Source organism: Balaenoptera physalus (genome assembly GCF_965194825.1).
Source record: "Balaenoptera physalus genome assembly, chromosome: 18".
NCBI classification, from domain to species: domain Eukaryota; kingdom Metazoa; phylum Chordata; class Mammalia; order Artiodactyla; family Balaenopteridae; genus Balaenoptera; species Balaenoptera physalus.
The window spans coordinates 13,052,253-13,070,111 of NC_138899.1; the positions used below are offsets into that span (position 1 = coordinate 13,052,253).

The window sequence follows — 17,859 nt, forward strand, 5'->3', positions numbered from 1 at the left end:
GCTTTTATACTAAACATTAACGGTTCTAGATTCTTCCTCCGTGAGTTGGAATCCTCAAAAAATCACGGTCTTGGTGAATCCACAGTGAGGTAATGAATTATAAGAATCTGGGAGTTGTTGTGCTGTTGATATTCAACAAATACTGAGCCTTAATAGGTCAGGCATATTTCCCTAACTAGTTAAAAGAATTAAAAGTTGTTTTTTTTTTTAAATTTTTCCTCATAACTGATAAGCTGTCAGGGAGATACATCACAACCATGCAGATATCCTATTCCATAGATTAATTTTTAAAATTAATTAATTAACTTATTTATGGCTGCATTGGGTCTTTGTTGCTGCACGCGGGCTTTTCTCTAGTTGTGGCGAGCGGGGGCTACTCTTCGCTGCGGTGCGTGGGCTTCTCATTGCGGTGGGCTTCTCTTGTTGCTGAGCATGGGCTCTAGGCATGCGGGCTTCAGTAGTTGTGGCACAAGGCTTCAGTAATTGTGGTGCACGGGCTCAGTAGCTGCGGCTCGCGGGCTCTAGAGCGAAGGCTTAGTAGTTGTGGCGCACGGGCTTAGTTGCTCTGAGGCATGTGGGTTCTTCCTGGACCCCCAGGGCTCGAACCCATGTCCCCTGCATTGGCAGGCGGATTCTTAACCACTGCGCCACCAGGGAAGTCCAAGAATTAAAAGTTTTAAGAAACTTGCTAAAAATCTCAGTTTAATAGTAAATATCTAACCAGAGAAGGGTTGGAATAATAAAATGAAGAGATTGGGGATGACCTGGAAAATGAATTTCTCATCTCTAACCTGATTCCATATCTTAAAGTTCTTATGTTCTAGTTTTCAATCTACACTGCTTTTTATAGTGAATGCTTCCATTGGTGATAATCATAGAAGCAAATACATACTTTGTTTACTTTTTTGACTACAAGCAAAATAAATACTAATATAAAAATGTGCTTATGCTGTTATAGTTTATATGAATTGTGATTTATCCATCTATTCATTTCTGTGTAGACAAAATGATTTATAAAAGTCTAATCTAATAAACTTAGATTAGACAAAAAAGATAAAAAAGAAAGAAAATGGGGTAGTTATTGAGGTAAATCACATATCTATAATTTTTCAAATTTTAATCCTTAAAATAATTCTGTTGAGCTATAAATGCATTCTTCTGCTTTTAGTGTATAGACACATTTTCCCTTTAATATATGCTTTGAAGTCTTGTATTTCAATTTTCACTTAAAAGTCTTTTTACTTTAAGATGAATTTTTTCCAAAAAACATACCCAGTCCCTTCATACCCAAGAAAAGACTAAGGTCACTATTTTGTAAACTCACAGCCACTGTGATTTCCCAAATCTTTTTTTTTTTTTAAGCTATGTATCTTACCTATATCCATTGATGTTAGGACTGTCCTAGACAGTCAGGGATTGACAGAATCCATAATCTTAGGGCAAAATCAACCTCAAAGCATTATGGGTTAAGTCATCCCCATTTCCTTCAATTAGATCTTTCATTATAATTCTCCCATTTCTTCAAGCCCAGACTCCACCAAACTCAGTATACAACTCAGGTGCCACAGCCTCCAAAAACATTTCTTGAAACAATCAGCTGGAAGCCAGCTCTCCCATCTATGGATCCCCATAGAAGTCTGCCCTCTGTCCTCCTCTTAGGGCACGTGTCCCTTTCTGTCTTGCATTGTAGCCATTTGCTGTATTTTCCCTACCAGACAGTGAGATCACCAAGGATACCATCTTGAATCACATTCATTTCTTCTCTGATGTGCTATGTGTTAACTTACACATAGTAGGTTCTCAAGGAGTACTGCGTGTGTACTTAATAATTTCTGTTAGCCATGACAAATTGTCAAAGAGAATGAAAAACCTATTAAGTAAAGTATTTTAGGAGGCCCTTGGTCAAGAAAGAAAGCCACAAGAGTAGAAAATGCTTCAAGAGGTGAATCAGAGTAACTGGCACATAAAAGTGACACATTCAATATCTTCACCTTTGTATAACCTCCAGAAGATCAAACGTTAATCAAATATTTATCTTCAGTTGTCACAAGCCAGACTTTGATTTAAAACTCTTGGGTACATGAATGTCATGCCAGACCAAAAGTACAGCACCATGTATTTTTAATTTAAACATGGATCCGTAAAAAATTTATATATACCTGATACGAAAAAATTTGAGTGCAAATCTCCCAATAGTCACCACAAATAAGAAAACAGGATCTAAAATCGATTGTTAAACGTCTGTAAAAGTACAATGAAAAATATTCCATTTGAAAGTCCAACGTGGCATTGATGTGACACGTAAAATGCATTCTCTTACCTTTAGGGAATCAAAGCATGCAATTACTCTTCCATTTTCAACCTGGCAACTTTTGGGGGGGTGAGCAAATTTGCATTCCTCATCAGAGCGGGAGCACGTTCCTCTCTGGAACTGTCTGCAGACTTCCAAGGTCAGCCATTTTGTATCTCTGACCGGGGCAACATTCAAAGCCATGATGAGAAAAGAATTTGGATCCTGTTCGTTTCTGTTAAATGATGAAATCAAATCAAGTTCCAATGATTCCAAAACTAGTGCTGTGAAAAATCCCACATGTAAGTCTGAAGGTAAGTGACAAATTGCTTAAAGAAGCCCAATCCAGGAAACAGAGTGAGGAGAGAATTTATCGGCAGGCGGTCACTCATCAATCAATATGCCCCACTCGAAGACTGCGGGCCGCAATGAAAGCATGCTCAGTGTCATCTCTGGCTGCAAACGTCCGAGTCACCTGATCGTTTTGTAGACACAATTGTTTCTAATAAAGTGACTTCAATATCATGGCACTCCTTGGGAGAATATTTAGTTCTGATGCAGCTCTTGACGATGCTGGAAAATAAGCCACTTAGATGTTCAGATCTTAGCAGGATTTCTCTTTCCTTTCACTTTTTAAAATTCCGAAATCAAGCAATTGGCAAAGCCAGACAATTGAGGTATCTTCATCCACTCGTAAGGTCAGGGTAATGTGTATTTGATAGCAAAACACGATAACACGAAAGCTCCCGGGCTGTGGTTTACAGCAAAAGTGACTTCACACAGGCACTTTTAAATCTTGAACCTGCAAAACACAAATAAAATATCAACTTACACCCAAACTCAATGGAATCAACACTTTAACAAACTATTTAGCTCTTATCTAGAATTTGCGAAAGTGCAGTTTAGAGCTTTGAGCTTTGAATATAGTGAGGAAAGTTATGCATTAAAAAAGAGAGAAAAGAATGCGAAACTGCAACCGTACTGCAGAAATGATCTAGGCAGCAGTCCAAAAGTTAGGAATGACTCAGATGAGATGAGTGTGGCAGACACAATAATTAGGCATTCTGAAACAATTCAATCTAATGTGCCTAATCGCCAAAACAGTGTATTAGAACTGTGACTTCCAATTAATTTCACATTTAGGCCATTGATTTTATTGTTGGAAATGCTATAACCAATCATTTGGGATGTGACTCTCCTAAATAATAAGGATATTGTCATTCTGGATGAAGTGTGGGCTCCTTACCCTTTACATCCTTTCTAGTTTACAGAGATTTGAACTTAGAGAGGGAAAGGTAAGAAGCCTCCTGATATTTATTCTCAGATCTCTTACACTTTCTCTCCACCTTTAATACTTGCTTGACGTTAGTGTTCCTTTCTAGGCTGTAAGCACTCAGAGGGTAAGGGCAGTTTGTATATTCCATTTCTGTTTCCCTAGGGCCTTAGTTCATGGCTATTTGGTCCTCAAAAAATATTTCTCGACTGACTTAACTGATGACTGACTCACTGACTAAGTGACTAATGAATGCAAGTTCATTTTAGCTGAGTCCAGTTTAGATTTTAACAGAGTCACAATCTGAGAATGTTCTGTTCTGTGGAATGCTGGAGCTGAATCACATATCTAACACAACAAAAATATAACAAGTCAATTCAGATTTCTAAGATCAGCACAATTAGTTTCTTTTAATATCTCCAAGGATTATGAAGTTATTAAAACATTAAAAACTTAACATTACTGACTCAAGCATGAATGAAGGACTAAATATCAGAAGTTTGTCATTTTTATATATTGGATATGCCACGGGCTACCTTAGATACTTGCTTAGCCTTGATGGCCTTCTAAAAAATTTATAACTAAAAACTTAATGGAGGCTGGAAGTAGGTTATTTAAAATCGTCATGTTCCATAGAAGTTCAGAGAGCAATAATTCTTGAGCGATTCACAAGTGTTCCCTGAAAAAGTAAGTCTCACAATCAATTACGTTTAGTTAACTCCAGGCAAACCGAGCTGAACAGGCTTCCTTGCAATAGGGCTTTTTTCGGCCTTGAATGAGTCTCTGATAGGGGAAGAGAAGCAGTGGCGTCTCTCGAGCTTATCTGACTGTGGATCATTTATTTAGCGGGACATCCCCCGGGACTAGTGGGAAATGCTTCTTCATCCCAATACTTCTCTTACTTGTTAGGAGAAGTGTTTGAATGAGTTATAATTGTATGTGCATTTAAGAAAACTGGCAACCTGGAAAGCTATGACACATTCCTAGCTTCCCATTGTGAAATATTTGAGGGGCCAGACAGGTTCCTGCTTGTCTTTTTGGCAGGACTGCATTCCCAGCATCTAACATCAACTATCTTAACTTCAAGAGTTTAAGAAGATGACTTTAATAACCAAGTTGACTCTGGGTCAGGTTTCACCGACCAGCCTGGACCTGCACCCTCATTACCTCAACCCTTACCTCTAAACCCCGTGAGAACAAAGCGAGGGAAGCAAGGGACAAGGAAACGTTTCTGCTTGTGTGTTCAGTGGAGCTGAGGCGCCAATAATGTGGAGACAAAATGAGGGGCTGGACACACGTAGTTCACATTTGCCACATATTTTGCAGCGTCCCTGAGTCCCAAGGACCTGGGTCCAGTGGGGTCACAGAACAACAAAGATGCAGGAGATGCTCTTCCTCAAAGCAGCACAGTCTTGGCCGGTGCTTCACGTGTAGGAAAAGAAACAGGCAAACACATATTCATGCACAGATGGCAAATGAATAATTACTCAAGTCTTCCTAAAAACCACACAGGAACAATGCTCTTAACTCAATCCAGTGAATGGGGTACAGTTTTGCTTATACTTTTAGATAAGAAGACATTTTTTTCCCCCGGGAGAAACGGAGTGCCATTTCTACTACTATGAAAATCCAACCAGAATTTAGTTGGTCAGACTCTATCAAGATGAACTTGCTTTTGAAAACAGAGGAGCCAGGTTTCTGACGGCCAGAGTCCTGTGTAAGTCAGAGATGTTCCACAAGGCTCGTCAGGTTGCACGTAAATATATCGCTGTCCTAACCGTTCATGAATCCACTCTTTCTCCCAGCTTCTTCTCTGTTTCTATCCTAAAAGTTACCGAGCTACTGTTACAAAGATATCACCTCTCTTGGGCCATGACAACCTCCATCTTCTGGAGTGGGTACAGCAAGCAGCTGTGGGAATGAGGAAGTGAGAATAGATTTAATTTAGGTCAGGGGAGGCCACCAAAGGAGATGGGCAATGATGGGCAAGGATGAAGAAGACCAACCTTTAACATGGTTATCAAGGGACAAGACTAAATTAACTAACACATAGAGCAAATTACATATTGGGTCTACCAGACTGGAGGTTCCTGGGAGGCCCACTAGCCACACGTGGCTATTGAGCACTTGAAATATGGCTAGCATCACTGAGGGACTAAATTTAAAATTTTTATTTACTCTTAATTAACGTAAATTTAACTTAAAAACTGATCCTCGGTTTACTTATCGGAAAACTTTTAAGCATGCTTGGACCAACTTGAGTATATGAATCTACTTTTCAGTTGTAAATTTTATGAAATCTAAATACAGATCAAGTATATCTAATAAAAATCCAGCATCCTAATTGAGATGCGTTCTAAGTATAAAATACACACTGATTTCAAAGACTTAGTATGAAAAAAAACCCCATGAAAACACCTCATTAATACTGCTTCATATTTACCACATGGTGAATTGATAATATTTTTAAAAAACTGGATTAAATATTATTATTAAAATTAAACTCACTTGCTTCTTTTTAGCTCCCCTCCAAAAAATTCAGAATTATATATGTAGCTTACATTATATTTCTGCTGATGGCGCTGTTGTAGGGGCTTCTGCATTTCTTCTATTAGCCACAGCACTTTCTGGAATGGTGGAAAGTACCCTGTCCTAAGAGCCAGGTTCCAGCCCTTGTTTTGCCAAGCCTCCTTCATATGACCTTAGTAAGTCAATTTCTCTGAGATCCAGTGTCTTCATCTGTAAAACGTTAATGATAGTTCCTACCTACTTTGCATGGTTACTGCCACGAAGGACTGATTACAGAAGAAACATAAAAACACTCTGTGAACAGTCAAGAGCTGTCCCAAAGCAAGGTGATGAACGGATGAGCCTCTGTATAAATATTTATTGAATAAATCCACTTCCAGGCTTCCTCTCTGCAGTCGTTCCCTCTCAATGACTGGGGTCGTGCCTGGGGTAGCTCTGCTCCAGCCACAGATTCTGAGAGCAGGACGGTACCTTGCAGACCACAGAGCTGATCTGTGATCGCAAGGAGCGCCCCTCATTTCTCAGACCGTCTTATTCTGCAGCCGAAGGGAACCCACGGAGAAGTTTCCCCGAGTACACCTCCCACGGTGTCACTACAAAGGCCTGAGCCTGCTGTCTTCCTCCAGCTGCCACCAACCCAGAAGTAGATGAAACACTTTTAGGGCCCGGCGGTCACCGTGGGTGTGATGCCGAGTCCCAGTACGCCGGTCGCAGTGACGGGGAGTCCATTTGGCTCGAGGCCTTGGCGGGAGCACAGCTGCTGAGTAAGCTCGCAGCGTCCTGGGTGAGGGGGGAGCAGGGGGTGGCACTTTCTAGTTCACCTGCCCAGAGGGGTCCCTGTTAAAATGTGTCTGTGTGGAGAGGGCACGTCTTTCTAATTCTCAAAAAGCTGCCAGGGGTGTCAGCTTTGGACCCGTTAGATGCCAGGCACCATTTACCTTTCCTGGAAGTTTCTGCGCTGCTCTGGGAAGCAAGGTCTCCTGCTCCCATTATTTTCCAGTGTTTTCTGTTTAAGTTTCTCCCAGGGCTTTGCTTTTGCTTCTATTTGCTTCGCTCCTTTTCAGTTGTGCTTCAGCTTTATTTCCAGCTTCACAGTCAATCCCATCCCATTAGCTCCTTCCCAGGCAGAACCTGGGCAGAATTCTGAACCACTTGTTCCCAGTTATTTCTCTGGCCTTTGTTGGTATTCCCTTCCCTTGTCCTCTCCAGGCATTCAGCCACCCCACGTTCTCTCCCCCTCCTGCCTTTCTAAGCCCCCTCACAGAGGAGGGCATGATCTTGCCCTTGAGGCTCTGCTGAGTCACCAGGCTGGCAGCCCTCACCGGCCCTGCACCCTGCAGCGGGGCTCCGGCCTGACCTCCTTCATTCCCCTTTTTAAAATTAATTTTATTTATTTATTTTTTAAATTTTTTGGCCACACCACGTGGCATGTGGGATCCTACTTCCCCCGACCAGGGATGGAACCCGTGCCCCCTGCATTGGAAACGCAGAGTCTTAACCACTGGACTGCCGGGGAAGTCCCCTTCATCCCTCTTTTGATGGCCTCTCTGTAGTCCGTCTCTTAACACTGCCTGGTAATTATTTTTAAGTAGACATCATTATTCCTTAATTCATGAGAGCTGTGAATATTGATTTATCCACCTGTCTCCCCCCAGTATAAGCTCCTGTGTATCTAATAGACTGTTATTATTTTCCAATCCTCAGAATTCAGTTCAGTGCTTGGTATCTAGGATATGCTCAACGAATATTTGTCCAGTAAACTCCTGATCCTCCTACAAAGAGCATTTGCATTTTAATATGGACCAAAGTCTAACCTAAAGGAATAAGGCTCTGAATAGAGAGTTTCAGTATTATCCTGTAGGAAAATTCCAGCAAGTGCCACCGGCTTACCCTGTTGTTGCCAAGTAAGTTGGGGGTGAGGGTGAGGAGCTGCCCCAGAGATAAATTATTTGAGCTTCAAAACCCTGAATCTTTAGGCCAGAGGTTTTCAAAGTGTAGTGTACGTGGGCCAGCGGGCCCAGCAGCCCCTGGGAGCTTATTAAAAATGCAGGTTCTCAGGCCCCAGCCCAGAGGTCCTGGGTCCGAAGTCTTGGGGGTAGGGCCCAGCAATCTGTGTTTTGACAAGCCCTCCAGGGGTGACTCTGAAGCACTCTCAAGTTTGAGAAGCACTGCGGTAAGCATTTCTTGCCGCCCTCCTGCGTGCCAGGCATCCTCTGGGTTGCTGAGGAAACCAAGATGTCTGCCCTGAGTCGATCACAGGGTCTTGGGTCACCGATTCCCACACAAACAGTTGCAGGAGGGCTGGCTGAGGGTTTTTCTCAGTGGCTGTGTTTCCGATCAGTCAAAACAAAATAAAACTAGATGACACAGGAAACACCTGAGAGATTTGTCCCTGCTAAGACTTGATTCTATGAGAATCTGAAAAATAGATTGTCTCATAGCTTGCAGATTTTGTTCAGGATGAAGCAGGCCTTTGATGGGGCTAAATAGGGCTTTGTTTCTAGGGCCCTTGTCTGAGAGAGGACCGTCTTAGGGGGCTGGCAGTCCTTGGTGGCCAGCAGCTTGGTCCTCGGCCGCATGACGCCAGAACTCTCCACAGAGGGGCTGCTGTGTAAAGCCCCAGCGCCAGATATGACCAATATGGAGGTTCACTGCTGGACTCATCTTCAAAGGAAAGGCAAGATTGAAGTTCAAGGATAAGGAAAGGAGGTTCTGTAGTATTTCCTGAAATGCCAAAGGACTTGCTGTTCAACAGTACAAAATAATCCCAAGCTTCTTTTAGGGTCTTCACTTATGTGACACTTCATCTTTCAAAACATATTGAAAACTCTTCTAGGTGTTAGATTTTCAGAAAGCTGTGACTTTTGACTGCAGGGAAGAATTCGCTGTGCACGTTCGTTCCTTACAGTCACTCTGTGATGTCGCAGGGTGAGTTTGGAAAGCACGGTCCTTCACTCTACCACCCTGGCGACGCTGCCCCAGGCCACGCCCCTCAGACAAGCCCGGGCTGTGGACCCCAGGTGTCCTCGCCTTGCCAATGCTTTGTAACCAGTTTGTACATTTCTGAAGGGAAACACATCAATCATGTCCAATCTTGAGACTGAGACTGATTAAAACGTTAAGACCGCCTTAAGGAAAATAGTTCTGCAGCACACAGCTCCTCTAGCCAACTCTTGGTCATCTAAGGTATTTTAGCTGTCTGCCAGACAAGGCCTCCTAGAGAGCTGATTAAAGGATCCTTGCAAAACAAACCGATTTCTGAGTCAGACAGTCAAGGACTCATTATCCATTAAGTAATTTATGGGATGCCTTTAATTTTATTTTGCATAAATCTAATTACATAAAGAAACTATGTCTCCTTGAGTTTCCTAACTTCTAATTTGGAGAATCTTGGATTTCCTATTTTTAATCCTTTATTTATTTATTTAATTTTGGTAATTCATTTTCATGAATTTTTCCCTTTTTACATATATACATATATATTTAAACATCTTTATTGGAGTATAATTGCTTTACAATGGTAGGTTAGTTTCTGCTTTATAACAAAGTGAATCAGCTATACCTATACATATATCCTCATAGCTCCTCCCTCTTGCGTCTCCCTCCCACCTTCCCTATCCCACCCCTCTAAGTGGTCACAAAGCACCGAGCTGATCTCCCTGTGCTATGCGGCTGCTTCCCACTAGCTATCTATTTTACATTTGGTAGTGTATATATGTCCATGCCACGCTCTCACTTCGTCCCAGCTTACCCATGTAAATTGATACAGCCACTATGGAGAACAGTATGGAGGTTCCTTAAAAAACTCAAAATAGAACTACCATAGGACCCAGCAATCCCACTACTGGGCATATACCCTGAGAAAACCATAAGTCAAAAAGAGTCATGTACCACAGTGTTCATTGCAGCTCTATTTACAATAGTCAGGACATGGAAGCAACCTAAGTGTCCATCAACAGATGAATGGATAAAGAAGCCGTGGCACATATATACAATGGAATATTACTCAGCCATAAAAAGAAACGAAATGGAGTTATTTGTAGTGAGGTGGATGGACCTAGAGTCTGTCATACAGAGTGAAGTAAGTCAGAGAGAGAAAAACAAGTACTGTATTTTTTTTTTTTGGCTGTGTTGGGTCTTCGTTTCTGTGCGAGGGCTTTCTCTAGTTGCGGCAAGCGGGGGCCACTCTTCATCGCGGTGCACGGGCCTCTCACTATCGCGGCCTCTCTTGCTGCGGAGCGCAGGCTCAGTAATTGTGGCTCACAGGCCTAGTTGCTCCGCGGCATGTGGGATCTTCCCAGACCAGGGCTCGAACCCGTGTCCCCTGCATTGGCAGGCAGATTCTCAACCACTGCACCACCAGGGAAACCCAACAAGTACTGTATTTTTAATCTTTCAATTCTTAAAACACATCGTTGAAAAATGATCCTTCCTTCCTGTGAGTGGCTTGACGTCTCCAGCTCTATTTCTGGAGCTTAATTTAAAATATCTCTCCACATGCTCTCTCCCTTGGTCCTTGACTCCCCGTATCCTGCGTGTCAGATGCGAATGCCCGGGCTGGAGAGGGACCCAGAGCAGCTCTGGCTGGAGGCCTGGGCTAAAAGCCACTTGACCTCCAGGAGTGGGTGTAACCCTGCTCTGTAGTCACAGCCACGGAGAAGAGGGCCCCGACTGGGGCCTTCCCATGGGAACCCCCGAGGACCAATTAAAAATACAGAAATGAAAGCAGTCCCAACTGCCAAAGCAATACAGAACCTCACTGACTTTTCCGAGAAAAAGAGTGAAGGGAGCAGCAAAAGTGATTGTCCTTAAAAAGATTTTTCTTTCTAGACACCTTAAGATTTTTTTTTAATTTATTGGAAATATAAATGAAATCGTGCTTTGAAACTTTGGCATGGGTTCGGGGTAAGGACAAAGTTTTCTACCCTGGATTCCAGTCAGTCATTCCTCTGCCCCGAATAGCTGTGAAATGTCACCTAAGCTCTCTGAGTCTCAGTTTCCTTGTTTGGAATCATGGAGATGACTGAAAATACCTAAACCATAAATGGATGTATTGCAACCAAAATATAATTAGTAGTATATTATAAGGACTCTCTATTTGGTGTCTAACCCTTATCAGCGTTAGATAAGGCATCAACTTTCCTTACATTTGTGTTCATGTACACACACACACACACACACACATACACATGTACACACACAGGTGGAAATGACTCCTACTCACTAAGAGTTATACATTTCTGTAAAGCAAATGAAGTGTAACTTAAAGAAAGTAGAAAGTCTCTTTCTTTGATGGTGGTACAAAGTATGAAGTCCTTCAGAGAATGTTAGACAAACCTTTGATAGATGCTCTTCAAAAACTAATTCCAAACACTCATTCATTCTAAGCAGGGAAAGAACCACGGCTACCAACTATGTCTTCATTTCACATGCTACTTGTTCTTTTGAACATACTTTCGAATACATTTCTATAGAGGAAATTAAACACCAGAGCACCCAAGTCACACAGTAAGTCAGATAAGCCAATGTTTCATAATAACAGAAATAAAAGGAGAAATTCCCCCACTAAAAATTTTCCTCTTGGACCTTGTCTCTTAAAGTACAAGTGAAAAATTCATAAAATCCAGAAATCATTTTAATGCACGAAAATTCCCAGCCCATTTTCATTGTAGTTTCCAGGAACGGGCAGAAAAAGAAATCCCTTCTTCAATTAGAAGAGGAGAGATTTCTAAACATACTCCTGAAACTACAGCCAGGTATAATATATTCAACACATATTTGTATTCAAATTATGTTTTTTCACTGCGCCTGTGTTTTCTATCTAAACATTTATCATTCAGTTAGGAGCTGCTCTTATTAGAATAAAAGCAATTGTATTAGATACCATTTAAGACTGACAGCACTTACCGGTTTCCTGGATGTCCAGGACCCGGGGGCTGCAGTGAGAACAATTATCGAGCTACAGGCTGCAACCTAGGCCTGAATGCCAGAGAATTCGTCCTCAGAACTTCCATTTCCTTCCCAGCCACAGCTGCTGGTAGCCAGGACCGCTTTTCAGCTGACCTTTTCCCTTTTCTCTCTCTCTCTATATCACCAACCAAATGCCTAGTTCATCTGCCTGTACACGTACAAAGACCAATGCCCCCTTCTTTGCAAAATTTTTGTAACATAACTTTTATTACCACCAGATGAAAATCGTAAATAATCTAGCCAACATGTACACATTGAAGAAAACTCAATATATTGTCATAACTGAAATATAACTAAGATATCAAAGGAAGTCGTTATTTATAAAACAAATAATGTGTGTTTTAAAATGTCCATGCTTAGGCACAAATATGTTAGAAGACAGAATGAAGTGGTCGGATGGTCACACCTTATTTTGTGTGATGGGCACAATGCAGACTGACATGGGTGAGACAGGTGACGTGGCTTTTCAAGATGCCAATCAATTCCTGTTAAAGTTCCTAACAAGTTAAAGAACAATCTTGACTCAATTTACACAGCTGTTGTTGTATTCTTGAAAAATTCAATTATATTGACTGTCCAAAAAATTAAAAATAAATTTAAAAAAACACTCCATGCAAACACATGAAACAGTTAAGATCTTGACCCAGATCACCCAGAACAGGATTTTTATCCCTGTGAATGTCCAGCAGGACACTCAGAACTCATGAGATACAGACTAGTTCTTCACTCCCAGGGAGTCATATTCATTGCAAGATGTCAAAATCCTTTACTTCAGCCCATTACATTCCAGAGATGTTGCCTGATCATTAGGACAAGGGGGGGAAAAATGCTCCTTTAAATTTCCAAAGTTCTCTATAGGGAGTGGTGTTGTCCCCATTGAGAATAGTGCTGTAGGCTCTTAGGCTGAGTTAGTCTGAGTAAGTAGGCTCAGATATAAAATATCAGGATCTTTACTCTGGTAGATATGGGGGAGCACTTGAGCTCTAGACAAGACCCCAACTGGAGGATCATTTAGGATGCACTAGAATTAGAAGAGCTCGCAGGTGGTGAAACTGGTTGGCGATTCCAGCAATGGTCCAGGAGCAAAAGAGTAATCCAGGCCCAAAGTTATACTGCAGGGGTGGGAAGGAAAAGGAGGAGGGTGATTCCATATCATGGCTGGGGTAAAATCATCAGAAAAAGATAAATTGGGGGGATTGGGAGTGAGGAGCACAGGAAAGAGATTTGTCAAAGAGAACTTCAAAATGTAGGTCCTGTGTGGGCAGAAGAACACTGATGCTTTGCCCAGGAGGAAGGATGTTGGGGAGTGGAGGCAAACTGGAAACGGGACATAGAGGTCGTGGTCATGGATACATAGTTGGAATTAATGTTCATAGAAATGATAGCTAAAACCACAGAATGGCTGAAATGGGAGAGAGAGAGAAACACATATCAATATTTACATCTGTGTGTATATCTAGGAGAGAAAAAAATGAAAGAGTTGGACAGGGTCATGGACACTTTGTTCAGTTATTTAGAGGTGACAGAAAGAAGAGGAGCAGGTGACACCACAGGAAAAGAATAATGAGAGACAAAAGAGCCTCTGAATAGCGCTGCATCCAGGGTGCTGGGAGAGAGATTCAGAGTTTCAAGGAGGACCGAGCAGACAAAAATGTTCAGTGCCACAAGATCGAGGGCATGTGGACAACTGGTGGTGGCTAGACGCCATAACAAGGAGGTCACTGCTGACTTCCAGGTGCCAGTTTCTGTGGCACTTGCACAGGGGGAGGAGGGAGCTCCCTGGAGTATCTGGGGTCGCAAGGGCACCATGGAGCAGCCAGGAGAGTTTTGAAGCCCCTGTGCTCTGCAGGCAGATGGCCCCTGATCACCTGTGCGCTCCTGGGGAAGTGACCTTTGTGAACCCGAGGTTTGCGCACAGAATTGTAAGAGACCCAGGAGAGTGGCGAGAACCTGCTTCTCCATCACTCTCCCTCCTTTCCTTTCTCTTCGGAGTGGAAGGAGAGAAACACAACAGGAACGTGGGAAAGTGCCAGGATGGGGGTGTGGGCCAGAGGAGGCACCAAAGGTAGGGGAGGGACGAGGGCATTAGCTCCAGGGCAGGCTCTGAGACCCGGGCCGACAGAAGGAGGGGAGCGAGGGCGACAGCCTGGTTTCCCGTTGGAGGGCAGGCAGGAAGAATGGGGCAGCTCTTGTGGCCCCTACGTCTCAGCCAGGGAGGAGACGCTCTACCTGGTGAGACAGGCTGAGGCGGGACCTGGGACGCTCCCCACGGGAAGGGAGAGAAAGCCGAGGAGTGTCAAGGGGCCCGGGAGGCTCCACCTCAGTGGGACAGCGTGAACCTCTTCTGAAATGAATGATTTCTCCATCTATCCTTGGCAACCTGAGAGCAGGGGCAGAGAAAGGATGCTACCGAATTCAAAGGTCCAGGCCTCGGAGGTGGGACAACTTAAAGCAGCACAAAGGGTGGAATTCTAACAAGAGGACATGCAGAGGTGGCTGAAGCCGAGGAGGTGGGTGAAAGGGCCGTACTTCTCTCCTTGCGGAAATTCTATCTGTTATCCTGTGACTGTGTCTGAGTGCATCATGAAGTATCTGGGGTGTGTGTGTGTGTGTGTGCGCGCGCACGTGGGCGTGAGTGATGTCAGAAGTGCGCACGGCTGGAATCCCCAACCAAGAGGTTCTGGATCAGTCGTGGGCTCAGCACATAATAATCACATGTGATCTGCGAGTGAGTGAAGAGCCAGTGGCTTCCCTTGGGTGCGAGTGAATAGCTGCAGGAGGTGCCATAGGAAGTGTGCACGTGTCAAGAAGAAAGAGGCAGGTGTTGGAAGAGGCCGGTGGGCAGAGGCAGCTGACAGCTTCCCTGGTTGACAGCACTAACCTGGGGGTGAACAGCGAGATAAGACCCAGGGACTGACTTAAAACAAATATTTATGGAGAAGCATTTGAGATAATGGTTTTCAGGTGAAAGGTAGTAACGATGAGAGCATTCAAAGACTTTATGCCTCGTGGCCAGTGTTACTTGGAGGAGGAGGAGGAGGCTGGCATATCTGTGGATGGTGAATGGTGGCGGTGAGGAAAGGGCTAGAACACAGGCAGTTTGGCTGCAAAATCTACCAGGCCTCTGCTTCACCATTCTCTCCTCCAGTTTAGAGCTTTAAGCCCACTGGATAGTGATGACGCCCAAATGTGTATCCCTTCTCTCTCTCTCCCCTCCTCCTTCCCTCCCTCCCTCCCTCCCTCTCTCTGATAGCCCACCTCCCATCCATTAGGAAGTTCCACTGGCCCTATCTTTCTAATAGATCCAGAACCCAGGCCCTTCTGTCCACCTCCGCTGCGGGTACCTTCAACTACACCATTATCTCTCCTGTAAGTTAATGCAGTAACCTCCTAACCCTTGCCTCCTGCAGGCCCATCTCATATTATTCTGATGAATCCCTTGCAGACGTAATCAGATCACATCACCTCTCTGCTCAGACGCCTCCAGTGGCTCCCCACCTCCTGCGTGTGAAAGCCAAGAGCCTTGCTATAGCCCGTACTGACCTCCCGGATCTGCCCACACCTTCGCTGACCTCCTCTCCCCTTGTCCACTCCCCCTCAGCCACCCTTGCCTTTGGCTGGGCTTTGAGCGGCCAAACATGGGCCTGCCTGGGGCTTTGACCTGCTCTTCCCCTGCTGAGAATGTGCCTCTCCCAGATGTTCAGATATTAGCCTGGGGTAGGCCATTCCTGATGTGATATTGTTTCAGTCCTACCTCCTCACTCCAGCTCACCCTGCTTTACTTCCCTCCGAAGTCCTGATCATTATTTTACACTCACATATTTACCTACTTATCTGTTCATGTTCTCCCCCAACCACAGTGTGATGTCCGTGAGGGCAGGGTCTGTCTGTATCCCTGACATCTAGTCCAACACCAAAACTTTAGGACATGGTAAGCATGCAATAAATAGTTGCTGAATGAGTGAGTGGCTGAATGCACAAATAAGTGAAAGAATATACTACACAGCTCATAGTTTGTACTGCCTTTATGGTTTGCTTTGTTCCATCTTCATGATGTGATTTGTAATATTCCTCAACCATTGTTCTTGCGGTTAGCTCTCTGGGACTCCGATTTCTTAGCTTTAAAGATGGAGAGGGTGCAACAATTTCTAAGGCCAATTCTGTCCTTCAAGTTCTGTGATTGTGCAGTGATTGGCAAGGCTGGTTTAAGGAGAAGTGTATTTTTAGGAACTCTTCTGGAAATCTTATCAGCTCGGCTGGGTTTGGCCTAGATTTGTTAGCCGGCTGTTCGAGCCTGGGGATCTAACAGGAACATCAGTGCGGGGGTTTGGGGGGAGCCTTTGGGGAGCTCGTTGTGTTCCTGCTCCAGAGTTCAGATCCAAGGGGGCGTCCAGGCGGGGTGGAGAGGTGGCGGGCTCTGTACTCAGCACCTGGCAAGGAGCAGCTGTTGAATACTTCAGCCCCAGGCTGCAAAAAGGACACAGATCTAGGTCTTGGGGCCCCAGAGGTTTAATTGTTCTTCTTTACATTTTCTCTTCTGAGAAAAGAACAGCACACAGAACGCTACTGTGCACCAAGAGCTCAGCCACCCCCCAGCCCTGCTTCACGGTGTGGCGGTGGGAGCTGCTCTGCTCTCAGACCTCCAGGAGGCTCTCGAATTTTCTGAATGGAAGCAATACTGGCTCCTGAAGGCTGTCAGCCAAAACAGGTTGCTAAAAGTGGACGTGAATTTGTTTCTTGATAAGACTGGGCTCCAAGAGGCCCTGCCCGAGCCGTGCTATTCTCCAGCAAGTTAAGGCACAATTTGTGAGCCACACGGACCCTCAACACAGGGTACCCTGGGGGGTTAACGTATCTCTGAAGGCAAACCAGAGAGAGTGGCTTTTCCTCAGCCCTGGTCCCCTGAGCCAACGGCCATTGCTAGGTCCCATTCTTCTCGAGATTTGTGAGCTGGTGTTGAATACATCGCAGAGAGGTTCTGCTGGGAAGAACCTTCCAGCTTTCCATTTTCTTTTCACATCCAACCCCACCCCACTAACTATGGGGAACACAATCATTCTGTCACAGAACCAGATATGGGGTATGTGGATTGGATGCTCCCAGGGTTCAGATGACCCCAGAAGGATGCAGAGTGTGACTTGTTTGTTTGAACACTGTGGGAAAGATACCAGCAGGGTCAGGCATGCAGGTGATGGTATTTCATTAATATTTAACCAAATAAAAATTTCCCGACAGAGCACCATTTGACTTCAGCAGAAAAACAGAGCCCAGGACTTCAGGATCAGGGAGAGGTCAATCTATTAAAAGAGGATTTTAGTTTTGTTGTCATTTCACTGACCCTAGAAGTTAAAAAAAAAAAAAATCAACTTCCTGCCACACTTTTAAAAATCGCCATTGACAAGGCACGACTCAAGTCGCAAGTACAAAGCAGGCTACAAAGATGGTGTGTCAACAGTTCCTCTTATCTTTCAGGAGATGGAGCTAGAATCGAGATCAACAACAAATATTTACTGCACTTAAACCGGGAGCTCTGAGTAATAAAGAAGGACAAACCTGGCAACCAAAGGGATATTCTGTAAAAATGTACGGCACTCTGACACGGGGCGTTACCAGGTCCCGTGATTCCTAATTGCTGGAGGCAGGTAGCACCCGCTCACGATTTGTTAAATCAAGCTCGCCCTCCCGTTCCTTCCTTCTTTTGTTGCCTCTCCGCCCAGACAGGGCGCTCCTCCGAGGCTAATCACCACTCTGGCTCTGCTTCCCCGCTGTTGCCAGTTGTCATTATTTCTAAGCGACG

General features: G+C 44.2%; 1 protein-coding gene across 12 annotated transcripts in view; it reads right to left on the minus strand.

The window, feature by feature from the left end:
- Positions 1-17,859, minus strand: part of MBNL2 (muscleblind like splicing regulator 2) — a 158,444-nt gene that overhangs the window by 105,882 nt on the left and 34,703 nt on the right. For 11 of the 12 annotated variants that reach the window (XR_014255986.1, XM_082434674.1, XM_082434678.1 and 8 more), the window contains one exon: positions 2,321-3,092. Coding sequence is in view for 11 of the 12 variants with exons in the window: in XM_082434674.1 (XP_082290800.1) it covers positions 2,321-2,494 (174 nt within the window). In the remaining variant the exon portion in view is untranslated. Of the gene's footprint in view, positions 1-2,320; positions 3,093-3,536; positions 3,559-17,859 lie in introns of those variants that run through there. The other variant, XM_082434679.1, reaches the window with a different exon arrangement.